General features: G+C 47.3%; 1 protein-coding gene across 1 annotated transcript in view; it reads right to left on the bottom strand.

Moving 5' to 3' along the window:
* The window catches only part of gramd1ba (GRAM domain containing 1Ba), a gene marked incomplete at both ends in the record, with an annotated part of 82,440 nt that extends 65,342 nt beyond the window's left edge, over positions 1 to 17,098 (bottom strand). The window contains 3 exons of the mRNA XM_080529268.1: positions 1,855 to 1,884; positions 7,861 to 7,931; positions 16,601 to 17,098. Coding sequence (XP_080385394.1) covers positions 1,855 to 1,884; positions 7,861 to 7,931; positions 16,601 to 17,098 — 599 coding nt within the window. The remainder of the gene's footprint in view (positions 1 to 1,854; positions 1,885 to 7,860; positions 7,932 to 16,600) is intronic.
* Between the last annotated feature and the right edge of the window lie 8,647 nt (positions 17,099 to 25,745).

Raw genomic sequence — 25,745 nt, forward strand, 5'->3', positions numbered from 1 at the left:
CTCCGTCCCTCCTTTCTTCCCTCCCTTTTCAAAACATGCCGGTTGAGAGAGGACGCTGGCGTTGCTTGTTCGCCACTTCTCCGCCCTAAATCTAGGTGTAATTGCAGTATACAGAGTAGATTGTCCTACAAAGACACTTAGACTTAGATTTAGTAATCTAAAAATGTATTCGACCCCTATATGTATGTATTCGACCCCTTTCTTTTATTTATTTTTTGTTTCTTTTTACTATTACTATTCGATCTTTTCAGTTTGTAAAGCGTCTTTGAGTGTCTAGAAAAGCGCTATATAAGTCTAATGTATTATTATTATTATTATTATTAACATATGATGTGTAGGCTTTCATTGAGCAGCAGCCTAGTGCATAACAACAACTCCCATCGTTGGCCTGGTAAAGCAGGCAGGCCCCAAGGCACCTCTCTCCCTAGATAAAGCTTCAACTGCAGGCACTGTAGTGGCTTGGAGGTGCTGTTCTTCTGTGATCACCTTGGCCATGCTCCAAGCCACAGGGCTAATCCTGATTCCCTGATTGGACACCACACTGCACAGTGTGAATCTGCCAAGAGAGCTACATAGTGCACGGGGGTAGAACAATGTTTTTGTTGGTGAAGCCCTGCAGCCTCATCAGACTGCGGCCCTAAGTGACATGTGTTTCAGTCCCCCACACGACAGAGACGTAAACACAGACCTTCGCCAGACATTTATACTCAGTAACTACAGACGGTATTCCTTGTTAATGTTACACACCTATCTACGTACGTTATGGAGTTATGGTTACTAGCCAGCTAACGTTAAGATTACTTTTTAGCCCTATTTATGTAAGTCACCTAATATCAGAACATTACAAGGGAAACATGCTATAGGTAATACTTGCACACTAAAAATATAAAAACATTTTTTTTGTTATTTTCCTGGAATCCTCGCACAGCTCTACCAACGACTGTTGAGAAGACTTTCTGCATTTCCTGAATAGTGTAGGCCAACATCTTTTGTCGCCTATGTTTTTACTCCCAGGTTGCAGGTCACGTCCGACTGAGCATGTTCATTCCCTTTGGATCAGGATATCCGTTAAAATGGCTGGACACCCTGTGCAGTGCCCATATGCGATGAATAACTGGAACTGTTTGGAACGCACCCCGATATTTCTTCTCCATGTGGCGTCATGTTGTCTTGACCAGCAGAGGGAGCCAAAGGCAAAAGTGTCCCGTTCCCTCTCTCAAGCTACACACAGATCCCTCGCTCTACCTGAGTCCTCCTGACTGGAACACCCAGGGTCAAAGATCAGGGTGAGTTTAGACCAGCTCGCTGCATCAGCACTAAAGCTAACAGTCAGAGCCTTTGTTTAGTGGGCTCTCCCCAGTACGGCAGAGTAAATGGGTTGTGTTCATGCTAAAGAGAGCTAACATACACAAGAGCTATCACAGACCAGCAACGTGCATTGTCCACCCATCTGAGTCCTTTGACTCTAAAGCCAGTACAATCATTCTTAGAGCCTTCAGACATTCCAGTATAGTCTGAGTGCTTTAGGAAACGGCTAGGATGCTCTAAATGAGTAGGTAAAGTGTCAACATACACTGTCTCTATCAAACCCAGCTCTGTCTCAGGTTTGCTCAGGCTCAGTGTTGGTCAGGTTTAGGTTGCCTGAGGTAATAAAGCACTTGGACCTCACATAACATCAGAAACAGCAAGCTCGACAAATGTGAAACACCCTCACCAACGAGAGGTAGTTTGTCCAGGAGCTAAAAAACAATGGCATCTGAACACCTTGGAGCAGAAGTCATGATTCAGCAACATCTTTTAGAACATTCTCAGCACAAAAGGCGAATACTTTAATAAAGTATGGACAATTCTTACCTCAGCTTGCCTGCCCCAGTATTATCAGACCTGGAAAAAAAATCAAAAAACAAATACATTAGACCTAGAGAAAAAAGAGTAACAACCGAAAGCACAACTAATAACATCCCAGCATTCATTCAAACCATCCCATTAAACACAAAGTCCACTGACGTCGATAATGAGTTAATATCAAATCGCCCAAACGACTAACAACCATAAAAAGATGTCAACTTTTACATAGCTCCGACGTCAGGCATGGTCATCTTTTCAACTACATTTTGCTGGGTGGGTTATGCAGTTATGAGTAAACATGGAAACTGCCTAAAGTTTGTTAAACGGTTTGTCTGTTAAAAGGACTACCTATGGAGCAAAGACCCTTGTTGTGGAACTAAATCTCACTCAGATCAGCTTTGCAGTCTCTGTCTACTGCTAAACCCTGTCATGATAAGTCCAAGATGCAATCATGATCCCACCCGTCATCCAAACAAACAAATATATGGATACACGGTCATTCAATCACATTCACCCAAAAAACATCAAAGCGTCTTAAACAGAAGACATCCAGCAGAGAGACTCTCAGGTACTCACTTGACCCTACGGAAGGCCAGTCTCCTCCTCAGTGAGGACACCCTCAGGTGACAGCCCTGTCGGACCCCCAAACCACAGGACATCTGGCCCAACGAGCCACTCTGAACCATGGTGACCCAAGCCGGTGGGGGGGGGTGTGTGTGGTGGGGGTCCTAGGGTGGCCAATGACGGCCAAGACGGTCCCGAATCATATAGGATCTTGTTCTAGGTCTTCATCTCTGAGTTTCTGTTCCTCTCCCAGTTTCTCAAAGTCCTGACTGTGCCTTCTCTCCTCTGGTTAGTCTTTTCTACCGCACTCTCTTGTGGTTCACCTTTCTCTTTCTCTCTTCATTCCTCATTCTCTCTCTCACCTTTCTCTTACACACAAACACACTCTCCCTCTCTCTCTCTCAGTCTCTCTCTCTCAGTCTCTCTCTCTCTCTCTCTAGGTGACCCACTTCCTGGGCCCCTCTCTGTCTTGCTCCACTCCCCCACCTGCTCTGCTGGCATACACTACTTGTATTGTACCTGCCTGTAGCTGCTGTGCTGCGCTGTGCTCTCCAAGGGTTCGCCACCAGCCCTCAGAAGCTCCATCTCCATGATTCATTGGCTGTCCACCAGGAACAGGGGAGGGGCTTAGGGAGTACTAGTAGTGCTAACCCGTGAGGGAGTCTGCTTGCTCTCACCATTCCCCATAGGCCCATCACCTATCTCTGCTCACACAGGGACCACGAGCCAGGGTTGTAAGACATCGACCCAGGTGCCCTTAGGGATTGGTAGTTTGGCATCTAATTTAATCAGTTCCCCCCCCGAAGGTGACTTACTAACGAGAGGCCGGGGAGGACAATACAGAAGGTAGAAACGGCTCTTAAAATCAATCAAACGCAAATCGGTGGGCATCAAGCTAGTTTGACTAAGACATTACCAATGTGAGGGGGTTTTCGTAAGTGAATGCCCTGATGTCGTGTTGTGAAGTTGTGTCAGACTCGTCCAAAAGTTCTATGCGCCAACTGATTTGCTACGACATCTCATTTTCAAAGAGGATCAGAGTGAAGCATAGTAGTGAAAGTGAATTGGATTGAATCTACTGAAGCACAAACTTCAACACTGCAGAATAGAGCCAGAAAAAAAAAAGCCAGTAAATAATAATTATGAGTCACCAGCACCCTGTTAGAGCTCTGTAAGCATTAAAGTAGGACTGATGTTACACAAACGCACTCAAGGACGCACACGCACACACACAGACACACACACACACACACACACACACACACACACACACACACACACACACACACACACACACACACATATACCCCCCCCCCTTCCCACACACACACAGTACAGCGAAAAAACACACTCCGGGGAGGATGCAAAAGTGCAGACGTGACTACATTTGCATTGCCATAAATCATTAAGCTCAGAAGCTCCAACCTAAACCAGAGAAGGAGACTCCAGCACATAAATAAATGCATCAGTGTGCTAGCAGACCGTTAGTGAGCTGACCAGCGCTAATCAAAGATGGGTATCAACGGCTCATCAATACCATCAATGGCTGATCCTGGTCCGGTTGGACACTAGTCGGATTTAATGAGAAAGGGATAAGATGAGAAATAATTGAAGAGTGAAAATAGATCTCTTGATGTCTTTTGTTTTCGAGGAGATTCACCGTCAGCAGCTACGTATACACTGACGCTCTGCATCATTCAGGAGGCCAATTACATATGTGACAGCAGCTGGTGAAAGGGGGAACAAATCGGCAACCGACCGAAATGTTCATACTTTTATTCTGGAAAATGTCAATAAATCTCAACGTTGTTGAAAATCAATGACATTGGATTCAGCCTGGATTCAGGCTTTTGCTAACAATGTAAAGTAGTGTTATAGTTAACTGGGTCGTAGTGTGGATTACTCACAGGAATCCATTGCGTTGTAATATTTTGGCTTGACTAGTAAGTGCGTCATTGATTTTCAACAACGTTGAAATTGATTGACATTTTTCAGAATAAAAGTCATGAACATTTGGATTGGTTGCCGACTTGTTCCCCCTTTCACCAGCTGCCGTCATATATATCACCTGAATAGTGTGAATTTACAAGAGGTGGAACTGTTTACGTTATGAGCTTGGTAGAGGGCATACCAGTGCAGGTGTTCCACCTGGGAGCATGGAGAGACAGGAAGGGTGCTGGACCTTCTGAGGATCTCCATAGTTGGCCAGGAACGGGATGTTCCAGTCACAGCACATGCTATAGATAACATGCACTTTATTGTGCTCGGTCAACCACGACTGTGGATAGAACTTGAACCATAAGAGAGAAAGATTCATCGATGCACAGATGGGGGATTCAGTTTGTGTTTCAGACCCAAAAGAATGTCTCATTAAAAACAGACACATTTCACAGCTACTTAACACCTCTCATTAACATTTTTGCATTTCCCATTTCACACTCTTCCCTCAAAGCAACCCTCTCTCTCTCTCTCTCTACCTCATGGTTTAGTAGCTAAACCCTGCCCTCTAGTGGAATGATGCCAACTAATGCGTTAGAATTGATGTACATGACACAAACCATTTTCAATAGTCACTTCCTTAATGAGACCTCACACATCCCATGAGTGTTCGCACATTTGCTAGTTGTGATAACACTGGTAATGGGTGACAAATTATGATGTGATTTTCAGCAAAACAGATGTTTACGAATTGTACTCATTCTCAGTACACAATCACTGATACATTCATTAACATTTAATTGTAGACATTTAGCAGACGCCTTTATCTAAAGTGAATTACAACAAGTACATTTGCGTAAGTAAGTGAATCATCTACACATCAGTCATCATAAGAAACATATCTATGCTAGGACCAGGGGCCACATGTGTAAATACAAACAACTGTGTTCACACATACAAACCTACAAACACAACTGTGACACACCCACACACACTCACATCCCCACACGCACCCCCCCCTCACACACATACACATACAATACACACACACACACATACATACATACACATACACATACACATACACATACACATACACATACACATACACATACACATACCCACTCACATCCACATACATCCACACAGTACACACACACACACACACACACACACACACACACACACACACACACACACACACACACACACACACACACACACACACACACACACACACACACAAGGGAAGTGAGAGTGGAGATTTGCTCTGTTCGAGGGCAGGATGGGTGTATGTGTGGGTGCGTGCGGGTGGGTGTGTGTGGATTGAACTTGTGTGTTTAATTATTATTGATATATTTGGAAAACGTTGTGTAGTAGAAGTAGTACTAAGATAAGATAAGCTAGGTAAGGTAGGTAAGATAAGATTCAATATGATTTTAGATAAGACATGATGAATGAATGAATGAATGAATGAATGAATGATCTTCATTGTAACAGGTACAACGACATTTTAATGAATTTATGATGAATATATCATCCTAATGTAAATCAATTATTACAATTGAATGCTGCAGGTGAAGACGTGTGTGTGTGTGTGTGTGTGTGTGTGTGTGTGTGTGTGTGTGTGTGTGTGCGTGCGTGCGTGCGTGCATGCGTGTGTGTGCGTGCGTGCATGCATGTGTGCATGTGTGCGCTTGTGACTTCAGGCATTGAATTCTAATTCTAAGAACACTACCTTCTGTAGATTTGATGCCATCACAATCAAACAAATCTACTTCATTTAGAATCTAGGAATTTAGAATGTTTGGTTGCTGAGCGCAAAATATGATTTGAAAATATACACATCTGACTCATTACCATAGAAACTAAGAATTATAAAGATGCAATTACTTTTGAATATGTTGACATCACAATCAATCCTAGCAACTTCATCAGAATGTTTGAGATTAGAATGTTTGGTTGATAGGCAGCAATGTTGAATAGAATTCAGTTTTGGTGGCATCAACCCCAAGACTAGACCTGTGACTTATTTCTACAAGCTAAAATTCTACATTTTTCAAAAATGAGCGTCCATATTCAACAAGTTGACCGTTCTGCCACACTCCAAGTGCTCTCTGCTGCAGGGGAGGGAGGCAGGTGTGCAACCAAGCCTCGGCTCACATCTCCAGTGAGTACCTCTCTCTCGCCCAAAACTCTCTACAACTCTCTAAGTATTTGTAAAACTGCATCATTTGTGAAGAAATTACATTGTAACAAGAATTATTCAGAAATGTATCATGACTTCTTCTACAGCCTCCCTCTCCTCAGCCTCACACACCTGTGCAGGCAGCCGCCCCTGGGACACCTGGCTGAACTGGGAGCAGTGGTTCAGACACAACATGACCGTGCTCCAGCACCACTGCTACCAGATCATGCACGACCACAACCTGTCTGAGCAGGATAAGGGTCGTCTGGTCCACATCTACAAGGGACTGATGTCCAGGGCTTTGAGTGACCACCAGAGAGATAGAGAGGTCATCATTCGGAGGAAGGCCAGACTTATGGAGGAGGAAGAGGAGGATGAGGTGGAGGTGGAGCCTCCAAGGAAAAGGCAGAAACAGGAAGCCATTTCCGGGGTTCAAGATCTGGCTGAGGAGATGGACTTCATGTGTCTGAGACTTGGGTCCCTCACCCTCTGATTGACAGCTTGACCCCTCCTCCACTTTGAATGGACTGAACTCATGTGTTGAATTATTATTGATATGTTTTGAAAAAGTAGTATAGTAGAGGTAGTACTAAGATAAGATAAGATGGTAAGTAAGATAAGATACAATATGATTTTGAGACATGATGAATGTCATCATAATGTAAATCAATTATAACTGTAGCACATCTACACGTACATGCACATAGGACACACACACACACACACACACATACACATACACATACACATACCCACTCACATCCACACACACACACACACACACACACACACACACACACACAGCTGTGTACACACACATACAAACCTACAAACCTACAAACACACACACACACACACAAAACTGTGTACACACACGCAAACCTACAAACACACACACACGCACACTGACAAACACAACTGTGCACAGACACACAAGCAAACCTACAAACACACACACACACACACACACACACAAAACTGTGTACACACACGCAAACCTACAAACACAACTGTGTACACACACACTTACAAACCTACAAACACACACACACACACACACACACAACTGTGTACACACACGCAAACCTACAAACACACACACACACACACACACACACACACACACACACCTACAACCAAAACTGTGTACACACACATACAAACCTACAAACACACACACACACACACCTACAAACAAAACTGTACACACATACAAACCTACAAACACACACACATACATACAAAACTGTACACACATACAAACCTACACACACACACACACACACACACACACACACACACACACACACACAGTTACCCACCTCTCCTCTCGGCTGTGAGGGGTCAGGAAGCGTGCTGAGTCGTCCTCATGGCTGCTGTGTAGGCTGCTCTGCTGACTGCTGCAACACACAGCACAACAGTCTCTGTGTCAGGTGTGTTTGTGTGTGTGTGTGAGTCAGTTAGATTAAACACTCACTGCAACAAATTATCTTTGTGAAGGTGCGTGTGCAATAAGCCAATCCGCTTGATTTCTCGAAATATCATGTGTTACGGTCGCCTGTCAAGGTCAGAACACCAGACCACCTGGGGGGTATTTCATCAAGGTCGCTAACTAAGTCAGCGCTTAGTTGAAAAAGCCTGGTTACTCTTAACATCGACTGTGACCATTAACACAATTTAGCCGTGTCTCGTAAACGGTAACTCTAACGCACACGGAGTAATAAGCAGCCCAGAACAGCCGATTGTCGAAAAGAAGATACTATGACGGAAAAAGAAGGTTAAACAAAAGCGCAGAGTGGTGCAAACCCTTCTGATGGTGCTTTATGAAGGCTATAAAGAAGAAGCAATCAGCAAAAAAAACTTGCTGACAGATTAAATGCTTAAGTTATACTCGCTTACTTATTGTTTTATTTTCATTTTTGGCAGCTCTCCTGGCGGGGATCGAGTGACCTTCAGATTGCTAGCCACCCTCTCTAACCTAGGCTACCGCTATGCTAGGCTACCGCTATGCTATCTGTGATGTGAGCTGATGCGAGTATGTATGTACAGTATGTATGTATGTATCTATCTATCTATCTATCTATCTATCTATCTATCTATCTATCTATCTACGTTCTTTGGAACTACAGACATGACAAAAGTGAAGTGATGCGATTGATTGACGGAACTGTCTTTTGGGATTTTGTTTCCACCTTTTGGACATTTTTGAAACGCTAAATTAATCTTGACAGGTCAATTGCCATGGTTACTCAGCAGTGATTCCTTTAAGCCACATTCAGGGAACGGAACTCTCACTAAAATGTGTTTAGCGACATTGATGGAATACCACCCTGGTTAACTTTCTGTTTTGTTTTGAGCAGTTCCATCTGACTATAACCCTATATAATCCTATAGTCAGATGCAACACAGAAAGTTAAAAAGGAAGTCCCACTAGGGAGCAGTAAAGACATACTGTATTTCAAAGACATTCCATGTTTCATAATCAACTCTCAGGCAGCTTTACAGTACCTTTGTTGAGATAGCCATACAGTGGATTCGAATATAAACCAAGGGTCATTTCAACAACATAAAACTACTCCCTGGTTTCTGTGTGCATGCTATTGTTTACACATAAATATCTCTCATGAAGAGATCTACATTAGGGTGCCAAACCTTCTCCTTTTGAGCTAAAGAGTGTGCATGCTTATGTTTCAACCCTGTACTGTTACGGCTGGGCCGTCACACACGCCCTCCCCCGCCCCCACAGCTCGAGCACCCGCCCCCACAACTCGAGCACAGCGTGCTCTCCGCCGCAGGTGAAGCTCGTTCCCGGTGATTGGAGGGTTATCCAGCCACAGTCAAACCAACACACCTGTCTCCACTCCCAATCAACCCTCTGGCTACATCTACCCTGGACTCCCTTCATTCATCGTCAGTTCTTCCCTAAGAATGGCCTGGCAAGTATCCTCTATTACCAGTCGTGTACTTTGCTCTTGTTACTATTTTTGTGATTTTGTATTTTCCCATATACAAATTCCCTTGTGCTTTTGTGGATACGCACATACCTTTTTGTACTGGCCTACCGTAGAGACTTACGCTGTTTCTCTGTTCCTCTACAGCCCACGCCAGCCACTACCCCCAGCCCGCCAGGCTGAAACCCCCGGACTCATCATCTGTTTTTCCACCCGCCTGCACTGTAAATAAATACCCTACGGGGCTAACACTGTATTCTGCCTCCGGTGTCGTGTCCTTGAGCCCCCTCGCTCCCGTGTCATAACAGAAGAACTGACCATGCAATTGGGCTCAGACGACACGAAGGACCGGGCACCATCTCCCACCCCTGGATCCGGCCCGACGGCTATCCAGATCCTCGCTGAACACCAGGCGGCCGCTACAGCGTGCCAGGCCCTGAACACTCGCATTACAACCCAGGAGGCTAACCAGGAGCACCGCGCCACCCAGATGCAGCACCTCATCACTACGACCCAAGCGCTTACGGCACAGGTGGCCGCGCTCGCAGCCTTTGCCCCCCCCCCTGCTCTCCCTGACCCTGCCCAGCTACCGGCACCACCTACTGGACAGCCACGGGAGCCCCACCTAGCCAGCCCCCGCCCCTTCGACGGAGCCTTCGCCCAGTTCCGAGGCTTCATCCTCCAGTGCGAGTTGGTGTTCTCGCATCAGCCCAGCCAGTTCTGGTCGCCGGCAGCCCGGGTGGCGTTCATCACCAACCTCACCACCGGCGACGCCCTGAATTGGGTCCAGGCCACCCTCTGCGCCCGCCCTGACCTGTTCGGTGACTACGCTACCTTCCTCACGGAGTTCAAGAGGGTTTTCGACCACCCCACTGCAGGACAGGAGGTCGGGGCGCGACTGATGTCACTCCACCAGGGGAACCGGACCGCGGCGGCCTACTCTACCGAGTTTCGCACCCTGGCAGCCGGAAGCGGATGGAATGACAGGGCACTGCGATCTGCTTTCCGCCAGGGGCTGAGTGAGGTCATCAAGGACGAGCTCGTCCGGGACAGACCCGCCACCCTGGACGAACTAGTGGCCCTAGCCATCGACGTTGACGAGCGCTCCCGGGAGCGTCGGAGAGAGAGAGGGCGCTACCAGACCAGCTCGCCACGCCCCCAGGACCCTATCGTCACAGCCAACCCCTCCTCCGCACGGGAGTCGACCTACACCCCATGCACTGGCGAGGAGCCGATGCAGCTTGGTCGAGCCCGCCTCACCACGGCGGAGAAGGAGAGGAGAAGGGCCCAGGGCCTGTGCCTCTACTGTGGAGAGAAGGGACACCTCCGTGACACCTGCCCGTCCCTATCAAAAGGGCAGGCTCACCCGAAGGGGGAATCCGGGTGAGCCGTGTTTCTCAATCCCCACCTACCACCAGCCCAGCCAGGTTCTCTGTCACCCTCTCCTGGCAGGGGCAGAACCTCACGGTCGAGGCCATCATTGACTCGGGAGCAGACGAGAACTTTATGGACGCCCAGCTGGCCCGCTCAGCTGCCATTCCCCTCGTTGCCCTCGAGACCCCCCTCTCCGTCTCAGCCCTAGACGGACACAGCCTGGGGCCTCTCACCCACCGCTCTACACCCCTCTCCTTGACCGTCTCCGGGAACCATGTGGAGGAGATCCGGTTCTACATCCTCAAAACCCCCCAGTCCCCGCTCATCCTGGGACGACCGTGGCTCGAGCTCCACATTCCCCATGTCAGCTATGGTGAGGGACGTATCCTGAGCTGGAGTACCGCATGTTACGCCCGGTGCCTCCGTGCCGCCCATACCCCCTCATCGCCTCTGCGACCGCCTCCGGCTCCCCCTGACCTCTCCTCCATCCCAGAGGTCTACCACGACCTCGGAGAGGCCTTCAGCAAGGAGCGTGCTCGCACCCTGCCCCCTCACCGGCCCTACGACTGTGCCGTCGAGCTCCGCCCTGGCAACAAACTTCCGGTCAGTCGCCTCTACAACCTTGCCCCCCCGGAGAAGGCAGCCATGGACACCTACATCTCCGACTGTCTGGCTGAGGGGCTCATCCGTCCATCACACTCCCCGGTGGCAGCGGGGGTTTTCTTCGTTAAGAAGAAGGATGGAACCCTCAGGCCATGCATTGACTACCGTGAGCTCAATGCCATCACCGTCCGGAACACCTATCCTCTCCCCCTCATGAGCTCCAACTTTGAGCCCCTCCTTGGGGCCACCATCTTCACTAAGCTGGACCTCCGGAACGCCTACCATCTGGTCCGGATTCGTGAGGGTGACGAGTGGAAGACGGCGTTCAAGACCCCCCGTGGTCACTATGAGTACCTCGTCATGCCCTTTGGTCTCACTAACGCCCCCTCCGTCTTTCAGGCCCTCATGAACGACGTCCTCAGGGACATGCTGGACATCTTTGTCGTCCTCTACCTGGATGACATCCTAGTATTCTCCAGGAACCCTGAGGAGCATGTCCAACATGTCCGCCTAGTCCTCCAGCGCCTACTGGAGAATCGCCTTTTTATTAAGGCTGAGAAGTGCTCTTTCCACACTCACTCTGTGGAATTCCTGGGGCTCATCGTGGAGGGTGGGTTGACTCGCCCTGACCCCAAGAAGACTCGGGCCGTCGTCGAGTGGGGCCAACCTACCACCCGGAAACAGCTGCAGTCATTCCTCGGCTTTGCCAACTTCTACCGGCGATTCATCCGGGACTTCAGCCGGGTAGCCGCCCCCCTCACTGCCCTCACCTCCCCCCTGCGCCAGTTCACGTGGACACCAGCAGCCAGCGCTGCCTTCAGTGACCTGAAGAGGCTCTTCACCTCGGCGCCGGTCCTAATCAACCCAGACCCCTCTAGGCCCTTCATTGTGGAAGTGGACGCCTCAGACACGGGCGTCGGTGGCGTGCTCTCTCAACGATCGGAGGACCAGACCGTGCACCCCTGCGCCTTCTACTCCCGCCGTTATACCTCCGCCGAGGCCAACTACGACATCGGGAACCGCGAGCTGCTGGCGGTGGTGGAGGCGTTCCACGAGTGGCGGCACTGGCTGGAGGGCGCAGAGCACCCCTTCACCGTCTGGTCGGACCACAAGAACCTAACCTACATCAAGTCGGCCAGGCGGTTGAACTCCCGTCAGGCACGCTGGGCCCTGTTCCTCGGGCGGTTTAACTTCCACCTCACGTTCCGTCCGGGCTCCCTGAACGCCAAGGCTGACTCCCTTTCTCGGCTCCATGCCGCAGAGGAGGAACCCACCACTCCTGACACCATCGTTCCATCCTCCCGGGTCGTTGGAGTGGTCACCCTGGAGATCGAGGCGGTGGCCAGAGCTGCACAGCGCACCCAGCCAGATCCCCGACCGGGGTCCCCCGGCCGTCTCTTCGTCCCGGACGCCGTCAGGACCAAGGTGATGCAGTGGGGCCACGCCAGCCGCTTCGCCTGCCATCCTGGGGCCCTACGCACACGGTCCTTCCTGCGCCGGCGGTTCTGGTGGTCCACCATGGCCGCGAACGTCAGGGAGTTCGTCTCGGCCTGCCCTACCTGCGCTCGCAGCAAGGCATCCCACCGGCCGCCTTCAGGACTGCTGCGGCCTCTACCCGTGCCCGGTCGACCGTGGTCCCACCTTGCCATGGACTTCGTGACCGGCCTTCCCCCGTCTCTAGGCAACACGGTCATCCTCACCATCGTGGACCGCTTCTCCAAGTCCGTGCGGTTGGTAGCTCTGGCAAAGCTACCGACCTCGGCGGAGACGGCGGAGCTACTCACCACCCACGTCTTCCGTCTTTACGGGCTTCCCCAGGATGTGGTTTCCGACCGTGGCCCCCAGTTCACATCCAAGGTGTGGCAGGCCTTCTGTTCTGGGATTGGGGCCACGACCAGCCTCTCCTCCGGCTACCATCCCCAGACCAATGGGCAGGCGGAGAGAGCCAACCAGAGCCTGGAGTCGGCACTCCGCTGCATGTCCTCCCTCCATCCATCCTCCTGGAGCAAGGACCTACCCTGGGTGGAGTACTCTCTGAACGCCATGGTAAATGAAGCCACCGGCCGGTCCCCCTTCGAGTGCTCCTTGGGGTACCAGCCACCCCTGCTTTCTACCCAGGAGGGCGAAGCGTCGGTACCATCGGTCCAGGCACACCTCCGTCGCTGTCGTCGGGTCTGGACCTCCGTACGCTCGGCCTTGCTTCGGGCCACCGCCCGAACTACCCGAAGCGCCAACCGTCGTCGCACTCCAGCTCCTGTGTACCAGGTGGGCCAGAGGGTCTGGCTCTCCACGGCGGATCTCCCCCTCAATGTCCCCTCCCGGAAGTTGGCGTCGAGATACATCGGCCCCTACGCCATCGACCGGGTCATCAACCCCGCTGCCATCCGGCTGGTCCTCCCTCACTCCCTCCGTCGGATACACCCGGTGTTCCACGTCTCCCGGGTTAAGCCCCATGTCGCCAGCGACCTGATGCCACCAGCCCCTGCACCGCCCCCTCCTCAGTTGGTGGATGGCCACCCCCAGTGGGCGGTAACGAAGATCCTCAGGGTTCGTCGCTGTGGCCGGGGTTTCCAGTACCTGGTGGACTGGGAAGGATATGGCCCAGAGGAACGGAGCTGGATTCCCCGGTCCCAGATCATGTCCCCAGTCCTCCTCAGGGACTTCTATCGGGCCCACCCGGATGCTCCGGGCCGGTCGCCAGGAGGCTCCCCCTCGGGGGGGGGTCCTGTTACGGCTGGGCCGTCACACACGCCCTCCCCCGCCCCCACAGCTCGAGCACCCGCCCCCACAACTCGAGCACAGCGTGCTCTCCGCCGCAGGTGAAGCTCGTTCCCGGTGATTGGAGGGTTATCCAGCCACAGTCAAACCAACACACCTGTCTCCACTCCCAATCAACCCTCTGGCTACATCTACCCTGGACTCCCTTCATTCATCGTCAGTTCTTCCCTAAGAATGGCCTGGCAAGTATCCTCTATTACCAGTCGTGTACTTTGCTCTTGTTACTATTTTTGTGATTTTGTATTTTCCCATATACAAATTCCCTTGTGCTTTTGTGGATACGCACATACCTTTTTGTACTGGCCTACCGTAGAGACTTACGCTGTTTCTCTGTTCCTCTACAGCCCACGCCAGCCACTACCCCCAGCCCGCCAGGCTGAAACCCCCGGACTCATCATCTGTTTTTCCACCCGCCTGCACTGTAAATAAATACCCTACGGGGCTAACACTGTATTCTGCCTCCGGTGTCGTGTCCTTGAGCCCCCTCGCTCCCGTGTCATAACACTGTACTATGGTCACACAAAGCAGCTTATTAGTTGAATCCAGTGGGTTGGTGCAAAAGCCGGCAGATTCTGTTGCTCTCCAGAAGCAGGGTTGGCACCCTCTGTTATACTGTACGATACAACGGTTACCAGGCAGAAGCTAGACAAAACCACGCAAATATTCACATCTGGGAGACCTCCTCCTGAGACAAAACAAATCAATAGGTTTCAAGTCTTCTAAGACAAACATTTCATGTGGCCTTCTGTAACATGTGCCTTAGATGTACTGCAAGAAAACCAGAGAGACAGAGAGAGAGAGAGAGAGAAGTCTTTTTTAGACGCCACTAATGAGTCAGAACGTAAGAAAGCTAAAGGCCAGTAAGGCTACTAGAAGAGCGCCCCTGCTTTATATTTAGAAACTCAGGTCTTCAGAAACGGCGTTGGTTATGAATATTTCATATGCTTTAGGCTCGTAGACACTTTCGAGTAATGTCCCCTGACACGTAAATAAATAAAGCTTTACGTATATGTTACCTTCAGGCCATAACAAGACTGTTAACAACAATGTTAGGGAGGGGGAGGGGGGGGGGGGTTTGCTCAACATCAAAACTATCTTTAGTAATGAGCCTAATGGCTAAAAATGCCATTGTCGAGTTGGAGTAGAGATGTCAGTTTGGCCAAATGCAGACGTGGTCTTCACCTCTGCATTCAGTATTGGTCATAGAAAGTTCAGCAGTAGCGATTTTTACCAAAGTGTAAATATCTTCTCACGTTCCTCCGTCTGAAGGTCAGTTCCTACCACCATGGGCTCCTCTCAGACACAGACAAGTTTCACCTTTTTTCCCTGACTTTTCCCTTCAAAAACGTTGTGTGTGCAAACAAACAGTAAAATCGTTACGCATTTTTCATAGGACGATACCACGATGACTCATTCCTGATGTTCTCTGCAGATTTAACTGTAACTTCAATAAATAGCATACGCCAGTTTCATTTATAATGCATAGGACTATTCCTACTCAGCACTATGCCTTATGTAACATCAGTATGACTGACTAACACAAATACCCTGATATACTGACCACTTGAAGCACTGCGACTGCAGCCTGCTTGGTCTTTGTTATTGTCCCCCACAATGAAATCGAGGAGAGGACTGTGGATGGAGCCTCTGTCCGGTCGTAGGTTAGTATGTTCTCATGCCACATGTGATAAACACAACTGAGACAACTTTATACGAAACTTGGGTGAATGATGTGTCTTGCCAAAGAGATCCAGCATTTACAAAATTACACTGATTGGCCCAAGGGTGGTGCTATCGTGAACAACAGAAATTCCGATATTGCACTGATTATTAAACATGTTTACTGTGTTTCACCATTGTTTGGGTCAAAAGTTGATGGGGGAGCATGGAACAGTTTACACGGACACTCTGACATATTTCCAGAAAAAGGTTTTTCCAGAGAAAAAACGTGTAAACTACATAACAACAGATCTATAGCCTTGATGTAATCATCAAGGCAACATCTGTATCTGTCAAATTCGGAACTGTTGCTCACATAGATGCTCACACTTCTATTCGGTACCTTACATGCTTCAAATGACACATTGACTCTTGTCAAATGTATAGGGGTGCCCCCTATATGTTATGGGGGAGAGTTCAGAACCCTTGGGTACACCTATAATCTCCTATACACCTGTATCATTTTCTAGAACTCCCCTATTTCCATACTGTTTCTGATTCTGTTCTGTCAGCTCCATACAGATGAGTTATGACTGATTCTGTTCTGTCAGCTCCATACAGATGAGATATGACTGATTCTGTTCTGTCAGCTCCATACAGATGAGTTATGACTGATTCTGTTCTGTCAGCTCCATACAGACCTGCTCTCACTGCCGGGATCCTTCCTCTCTCGCACCTTCAGCCAGCGGTGCAGCAGGAAGCGCTTACGCCGGGGGGAGGCGCTGGGCGTGGAGCAGTTGGACCAGATGGGCAAAGCGTCCTCGTCGCTAGAGGGCGTGACCTCGATGGAGGGCAGCTGCAGGTACTCCATGGCCCCCGAGAAGGAACGCGACCCTGACCCCATGGCCGCTGACCTCACCACCGCCGCCGCGACCACCCCTGACCCCGCCATGACCCCGCCCGCCAGGCTCACGCTGCTCTCGCTCTGCACGTTCTTCATGCGTCGCATCTTGAAGCGCTTCCGCCGGAGGGACGGGGTGGAGGAGCTGGAGAGGGCGGCGGCGGCGGGGCCCCCCCCCTCCGGTGGGACGTCCTCTCCCCCAGAGGGGGTCCCTGAACCCGGGTGGCCATCGTCGCCCTCCCATTCTCCCGGGGGCTGTACCTGGAAGGAGGGGAGCGGGAGGGTCTCTGTCATGGTCTATGTGCCTCCCACAGACTGACACATAGGCAGCAGAGAGAACAGCAGGGAGAACCCCTCTCTCCTGGGAAGGTGGGAGGATTAGATGGGATGGATGCCTGGGTGGTGGAAAGGGGGTTTTCTCAGTGTATTGCAGATAGATAGAGTATATGTAGAGTACGTATTAGCCTTTGTTCAAAGACCCAGACTTCACCATGTTATTGTTTGAGACACAGATCGTTCAGAGAGGGCCATGGTCTAACCAGTCCAGTCTGGCCATCGGTCCTATCGAAAAGGAGGCTAGAGACAACAGGGCATCTTCAGAGGGGTTCAGCTTCATATACATCTGGCCAGAGGAAGAGAGCTGCCATCTTTGATTCTCAACTTCGGATTCTCGGAATGCAGCACATGGAGGCACTCACCAGTGTGGGTGTAGTATTACCCCCAGGTCTTCACGGGTCGATAGCTGGGGGCCAAAGCACCGGTGTCGCTTCTTGTGTCGTCCTTCCTTGTCAACGCGTTGTCCGTGGACCAGGGTACAGTGCATTTTTCCAAGATAACAGGGAGCCTCTTCAGACCGGATGTCCTTATTCTATTCAGAGAGGACCTTCAGCGCTCTCTCTGACGAGCCCTTGGTGGCATGGCCATGTCCTGGAGGTCAAGATTGAGGTGAAAAAGCTGCTTTATGCTGTATGGAGTAGGTGTGTCGTGCATGCACTATTCCTGATTCACTGTCTTTCAGGCACACAATCACACAGTACATAGAGACATGCTGGTGCGCACACACACACCCACCCACCCACCGACCCACACACACACACACACACACACGCTCACTCACCCGCACCCACCCACCCACCCACCCACACACACACACACACACACACGCACGCACGCACGCACACACTTGCTCACCCGCACGCTCACACCCACGCTCGCTCGCACCCACCCACCAACACACAAACACTCACACACTCACACACTCACACACTCACACACTCACACACTCACACACTCACACAATCACACAATCACACACTCACACACTCACACACTCACTCACACACTCACACTCACTACACAGAGGGAGCACTGGGACTTTTGATGTTCTGATTGGTTTCATCTCTTTTCCTGGCAGGGAGCTGAATCAGAGCGCTTCAGTCTCCTGTGATTGGGGGATAATCTGAGTTCAGACACAAACCATTAATCAATCATCACTGGTCTTGAACAGAAGATTGTGTTCTAGTGCAGACTGAGGCCATAACAGACTTGGGATTCCAGTCATATCAGATAAAGACTGAGACAAGGCTTGCTGTTCTGTCTGACGAGCTCCATTTGCCAGCTTTTGGATTTCAGCCAAGTTAAAAAATACTGCAAAATACAACCTGTCAGACCTGTGTTTACAGCATATCATTGTATTTTCTTAATTTCTGTACCACAAGCACTGCTCATTAAAATTGCGACCCACTATTTAAAAAACTCTGTTCCGTGTACTGTTAACAAGGCCTGGGAAATCCCAAATGACAGTTTTGATGATGTTTCAAACTTCCCCAACTGAATGGGGAACTGGAGTTTGAGGGTTAGTAAATTCAATACGGATTCCCGTACACAATGTCATGGTCGGTTTCCTGTTAGCAAAGTGTAGGCAACTATCAGATTCAGCTGACAGTACATGTCTCTGCATCTACCTATTTGGATACAGGATGTGGTTATTCTGTATAGAGGCTATATGATATCAGATTCATCAGGATGTCAATTAAATCTGGTATTATGAGTAGGACACTGTCCCTAAGCACTCACTCGGGCGAGAACCTATCCATGTCATGTTTTGGTTGAGGTTGAGGAATCACAAATAAATAATATATTTTTAATAATAGGGTGATGCAGTATACTGTAGTGAGATCTACTTCAGGGGTTGTCAAAAATAAGCGTTGGTGGCAACTTTCAGTCAATCAATTTGTCTTTTATTCCCCCACACACTCCCTTACACTCTTCCACACAACAGGCCAATACACACTTTCAACAACAACCACCCCCAACCAAACTCAACCTGGCATTATTGACTATCCTCAACCATAAAAAAATATTATAAAAAAGGTTATCACAGTAAAGAATGTTTAACATGAATTATACACATACCGTAACTTTTTTTTTAAAAGAGCTTTTCACCATAAAATTCACCATAAAATCCACAGAACGTATTGTAACATATTGCTTCATAAGTTGTGAAAGACTGTACAACAAGTGCACAATCAATGATTTCTAAGTCATTTCAAAAGAATGAAGCACAGAATACAAAGAGAAGTATGTGTGAGAACAGACCAATGGTCTTTTGGGGACCGAGGCCCAACAATAGCCATGGATTGAGGCTAAGCAAACAACCAACCTGGCTGTGTGTACACAGTCATACTCAAGTTATTCAAGTCATACAGAGGCGATATGGAAGCCTCTGGGCCTCATCCATCATAAGAATAGTAAAGCATTCAGCCATGTTCAAATATTTGACTTGGAACCATAGAGCACTCAAATCAAACCATAACGTCTGCTTTTTAATCACGGCAAACGACAGAATACATGGATAACGACATGCAGCTTGATACCAGAACCCATGATACCAGAGATACTACTAACGCATCTCCCGTCATGCTATAGCTGACACCAGTCTCTCTTTCTCAAGCTGATCTTAATTTCACTGCATGGCTAATTTGAGGCATTCAGGCTATACTAAGCTGTGCATATACTTCAGTGTTTGCTCAATCTACAAAGCTGCTCTTTCAAGCGACTAAAAGGAAGTCAGGCTTTATTGGTGACGCTTACTTGCATGAGGTTTGCAATGGGCCTCGTTGTATAGGGGAGTGTATCAGGGCCTCTGTGACCAGGACGGTAAGACTCATACATATACCTCACATTCAATGCTCCACTCACAGGGTTTTAGGTAGACCTGGCTGGCTACTTGGTAGAGGCCTTTCATTCAAAGCTCACCTAACTCCCGGCTACACAAGATGGCCGCAAAGACAATGCAACTATAGTTCTATTCAACTTATACTTCAACTTAAATAATGGGGCTACTGCACAGACCCACTCCCTCATTGAGATGGAGCTCAGACAAACAGTTATACCTCAATTAACAATCAACACATGCTAATGAGAGAAAAGAAGGTCCCTTGGGATGTGCGCAAATTAGGATGACTTTACTACCTATCTTCCGCCGTAGACTGAAGACCCATCTCTTCAGGCCACATCTTGACTGTCCCTCCTAAAGACCTCTTCACTCCCACTAGCCCTCTGTACAGTTCCTCTACTGTTAATAAAATAAATAAATGCTAATACTAATAATCCATCCTTCCTCTAGCATTGTGACTGCCAATGGCACCAGGCCCTAACATAAATGTTTATGAAAACAATTTGCTTATTTTAGACAAATGTATTTCAGATAAGTGTCTGCTGAATGTAAAAAAAACCTCAGACGGGAAGGATAACACACTGAAAAGGAACCAAACACTTATTAAGGAAGGCCATCCTCAATTGCCCCATCCAGAGCGAGTTCCAAGCAGGTGCCTGAGAAATGTGTGGGTGTTTCTATGGGAGAGTTCACAAGAGTAATTGAAAATGAAGCATGTGCACACAGCCATAGTCGATGCGAATTACAATTTGAATCGTCTGACAGATGGAAGTAGAAATGTACAAATGTGGTATGATTTGGACCTTAGAATGTTACAGTTGAGAGTTAATAACACTAATCTGCAGCGTCATGAATCACAAAAGTCATGACAAGAAAAGGAAGCGTCAGAAACTAGAACAGAGTGAGAAACAAGGTTATCTGAGACTTCCTGTCAAAGAGCTTCAGCGAAGTCAGCAGTGGCATGACCACAGACACGTATAATGTAATGCAAATGTAATCACATTATACAATCATACAATTGCACGCAGGTCACACAAAGCTAAATATGCAGGACATGAGCTGAATTAAATGTAAAAAGGCTTTATGAAAATAAGCTTCAACTATGAAAAGGTTATAATAGAAATTCTAAAACAGTTAGATTTAACTGTGTTGTTTTATTGTCCGACAATAAAAATAACGAGTTCAACGAGAACACATTGGGATGCTCTTTACCCGTTTTTTCTCTCTGAGGCTTCCATTGATTTAGTTTAATCACCCTAATTTGAGGGTAAATGAAGGGTAAATACTCCAATATCTTTTGAACGGATTGTGATAGAGACATGCAGGTTAGAACTTTTGCTTTCGTAGAGGATTATTTTACCCACATTGGCATTTTGATTGAACCTATAGGTGACGATATTTGATTGACCCTATGGTGATTTCATTCTAAAATGTTACTTGCCTAGAGATTATTGTGCAAAATAGTTCACGATGCAATATCATAGTTCAGTGAAGTGAGATGAATAGTGTAAGAACTTTTGATAATGTAATACAAACGTCATCGTAGAGTACGTGGCAATTAGCCTACTGTACTTATATATAAAAACGGTGTTAAGTGAACATAGGCTACTGTAACCATGACACCGACATCACTGTGAACAACAAGCTGTTTTCATTATTTAATAGAAATACGGTACTCCTACCTTGCCAAGCCGGTAAGACGGTAGGCTAGTCACCAGTTGTCAAGTTCAGTTGGAACTTTTAAAAATGTGGCACATATGATTTTCATATTTCCTTTCGAGCCTACACAGACCACTTGGGGAAACCTTTTGAAAAATTAGACTTTGCCTAACTCAAAACAACAAAGCCTAAATGTTTAACTGGTAAAAACAAATAATATAATGTTATATTTCAGAAATAATTCGCACTCTGTCCTTTACATTATTTCCTGTATTCTGCACAAAGCTAATTTCTAGCGCTACTACGCATTAGATTGGGTACCGCTTCCCGTAGGAGGGGTTCTGGTGTCCCGTTACATCTAGTACTGTATTCATGAACCGGAGAGAGAAAGAGCCCCGGGAGAATGTGGCGGCGAATTAAACTGAATAATATGGACCATTCTGTGGCAGTCAACAAGGCATGGCTTTACCTACGTATACGTAGGCTATGTTTATTGATATTATGCTCTCATCTAGAACACGTGGTACGCATACGATATGTACAATGTAAGTTTACCGACTTAACTTGACATTTCTCAAAATCCACCTTTTGCAGATCAACGGGCAGATCCTTACCGTTCATCTCAAGTGCTCAAAGTCACCAACTATCCATAACTGCCTCCACTGGCGGACTCAGGGGGGGCGACCGCCCCTCCTGGTGCCTCCACGGTTGAAAAACTTCTCGCTTAAGTGTCCTTTTGAGTTGCAAAAATGCCCTTTTGAGTGGCAACAATTAGAGGGCGTGCCCTATTGGTGCCCCTCCAATGGTCTAAATTTGACCATGTGCCCCCCACAGTTGAAAAACGTTGCACTAAAGTGCCCTTTTGAGTGGCGAAATGAGAGGATGTGCCCTATTGGCTGCCCTTCCAATGGTCTAAACTTGACCATGTGCACTGATGGGGTCCCAATCAGTGGCGGCTGGCCAATAGAGGGCGCTGGGGCGCCGCCCCCACCTTCACTTCCTAGTTGCGACTTGTAAAAGAAAAAAAACAAGACAACTGTCTGGACAGTACTATATACAGTATATTCTCATGCTAAAATCGACTGTAAATCCAGATTTTAAAGTTGATATTCTTCCCCGTGGAGCATGCCCCCATAACCTGTGCCCCACCCAAAATGTTTAGCACCAGCCGCCACTGGGTCCCATGTTGTGCAGTAGGTGCCCTTTCTTTCTTTTCGCCCCTGCCCTTCAAACAGCCTGGGTCTGCCACTGACTGCCTCAAATAAACACAGAGCAGTATGACCTGCTAGACCTGTATGACATTGTATGCTGACACTGTATGCTGACACTGTATGCTACTGCTTTAGGTAAATGTGTACACATGTTGGTCTGTAGACTCTACAGTAGGCTATGTATTATGGTCTGATGTTATTCATTACATGCAGTGTGATCGGATCGTTTCTTGTGATGACCTGTCATCAGAGTTCCAAGGAAATCAGATGTCAATCCATGCCATAGTGGTAGGCTACAGTCCTGTAATAATCCATAACAGTGTAATAGTACATTACAGTCTCCTCCACGGTTCCTGACACTCTCTTTCTTCTTATTTTTAGAATTTATTTTCAGGCTACTGTAATGAAATAAGCTAATTGTATATTATGGCCGATAGCCAGACTTCAACGGCTACATCTGGAGCTTATTGTGACGTAACACTTGGTTAGATTACTTGGGGGAGCTTCCCCAGCAGGCTGCCGCCTGCCAATGACACCAATGTGTTCACTTCTGCATCCCGAGGACATCTTTACTGACATGATTTATATTTGTTGTTTGACCAGAATAAAAATGAACAGAAAATAGAATCTCCAGCTGAGTATCACACTCAAGCTTGTGAGACATTTCTTAACCAAGGTGTAATCAGTGCCGTATCCAGGACAGTTTTGACAGGGATGGCCAAGATGGGACAGAGAGCTAGTGTGGGGTGGCCATGGCATAGCAAACCAAATGAATGGCAGGTGATCGAAATGTGTAAATACAGATGTTCAATGGATCGCATTGCAACCTATGCACAGATAAATCATTATTGAATTTCAAAACTCATGTTAGCATCCATTTTAATGTTTATATTCAAGGTCAGGTTGTTGATTTAATATTTTCTAATACAGCATTAAACTAGGTGCCATGCTGACCACCTACAGCAACGACACAGCTTAAGATATTACAACCTCCAACAGCATTAACATGCAGCTACCATTCTATTTACTTTTCTATTCCACTTCCACCTATCACAATCTCTGGGAAGCTGTTTATTGTTCATTATTTTAATATGTCTACTTTTAATCAGTAAATATGTTCAGGATAGGTTACACATTTTCTAAGAGACATTTTTTCATAGTTGAGTATTTAAAGCTCTAATCTCTTCACAAGATTAGGGTAGCAAAATGCATCACAATTCTTGCTTTTAAGTAACATGAGATATACTGTATAACCATTAAAAAATGCTACATTTCAAACTAATGATTAATTTGACTTTTTATTAAAGAAAACAATTATTATGCCTACATAAACTAAACTAAACTTCAAAAAAGCATGTACTATAAATAAATGTTATATAAACTTTTAAACTCTCATGAGGATTATAAGAGTACAATAGAGGTAGCTAGCTCTTGCTTTCGTCTTACACTGCACAGTTTAAATATCCTGCTACAAAGTGCTTTCACAGATACAGGACCAGTTCTGCGTTCATTCATCTTAAATCAGATTAATTGTCCTGTTTTGGTGATGGCTGGCAGAAAGTTTGATAAACTTGTCCAAGTCAAGTGGCTTAGCTCTTCTAGCCTCTATGCTGAGAACACCCAGGTTGCTCAGTGTGCTGTCTGTCATCATCGTGCATAATTAGTAGTCAGTATTACAACTAAACATCAGGCCCTCATAATGCTGTGTAGACCTGTGATTGACCCAATGTTGCACAGGCAGTAAGGAGTAGTGAAAGTAAGTGTTATGACATCTCTTTATTGAAGAAAATAAGTTGATAGTATTAATGCCCAAAATATCTGCACTGTGCACCCGAAGGTAAAAAGGTTTGCATTTAATCAACTGTCCCTGTTCGTGTTGAAACCAAACTATGCTTTCAACTTTATTGCACAATGCCCACCAAACTAGCATCAAAATAACAGCTTTAAAAGAAAATCTGTTCATTCACTCACAGTTTGACCCTGCTGCATCTCATCTCAACCTGACAGACCCAGACCGTGGATGCAGTCATCCCTGTCACTTCAGACACCTTTCTTCCCTCCGGCCTCTGGACTCGGCTGACAGGTTACGCAAGACTATTACATAAATGTATCATCATCCCACCATGTATAATATCTGCCCTGAGTGAGTCCACAGTCCACTTCACACAGGACAATGACCACTTGACGTCCCAGTCAGACTTCACTGTCACAGACAGAGTCTATAACAAAACAATCTTATTAGGGCTGCTATTTTTCAGCAACGAGAGGATATCAACCTTTCTTATTCTTTTTCATGCCAAATAAGTGAAACCATTTAATTTGGCAGTCATTGTTTGGTTTTAATGAGTCTCTGTGATCTCTCTCTCTCTCTCTTTTCTCCTTTGAATCCTCAGTTACACAGATGGTATACAGTACCTCCCTTCCAAGATTATTTTGTTCAGAACTACTTATCTCAATATCATTTATAGACGTGTGCATGGCCTCTTTAAAAGCCTTCACTATTTTCCTGAGCAAACATTACCACTACCACATTACCACTATCTTCATTTAGACATCCCCCATTGATCTTTGGGGTGCTCTAGACAGCAGCCTTTCTTTGGAGAAGTTTGATGTCACAAGATGTAAGGAGGTGACACTGCCCTATATTTGAACCTCAAACAGTAAGGTAGGTCGCACACTTAATACACTCAATAATATTCCTATCAGCAACACCAAAGCCTTTATTTTACTTCAGGCTGTAAAACAAGGGAAACTGGGGAACAGCCAAGAAAAAGTCATGCAGTCAAACACACAAAAAAGCTGTAGTGTGTTCTACATGGCTGCTACTGACATACCCATTATTAGGCCCTATGGCTCTGAAAAATACTGCACAATAAAAAGCTGGCCCTGGACC

This window comes from Nansenia antarctica (genome assembly GCF_963989245.1).
Source record: "Nansenia antarctica genome assembly, chromosome: 4".
NCBI classification, from domain to species: Eukaryota; Metazoa; Chordata; class Actinopteri; order Argentiniformes; family Microstomatidae; genus Nansenia; species Nansenia antarctica.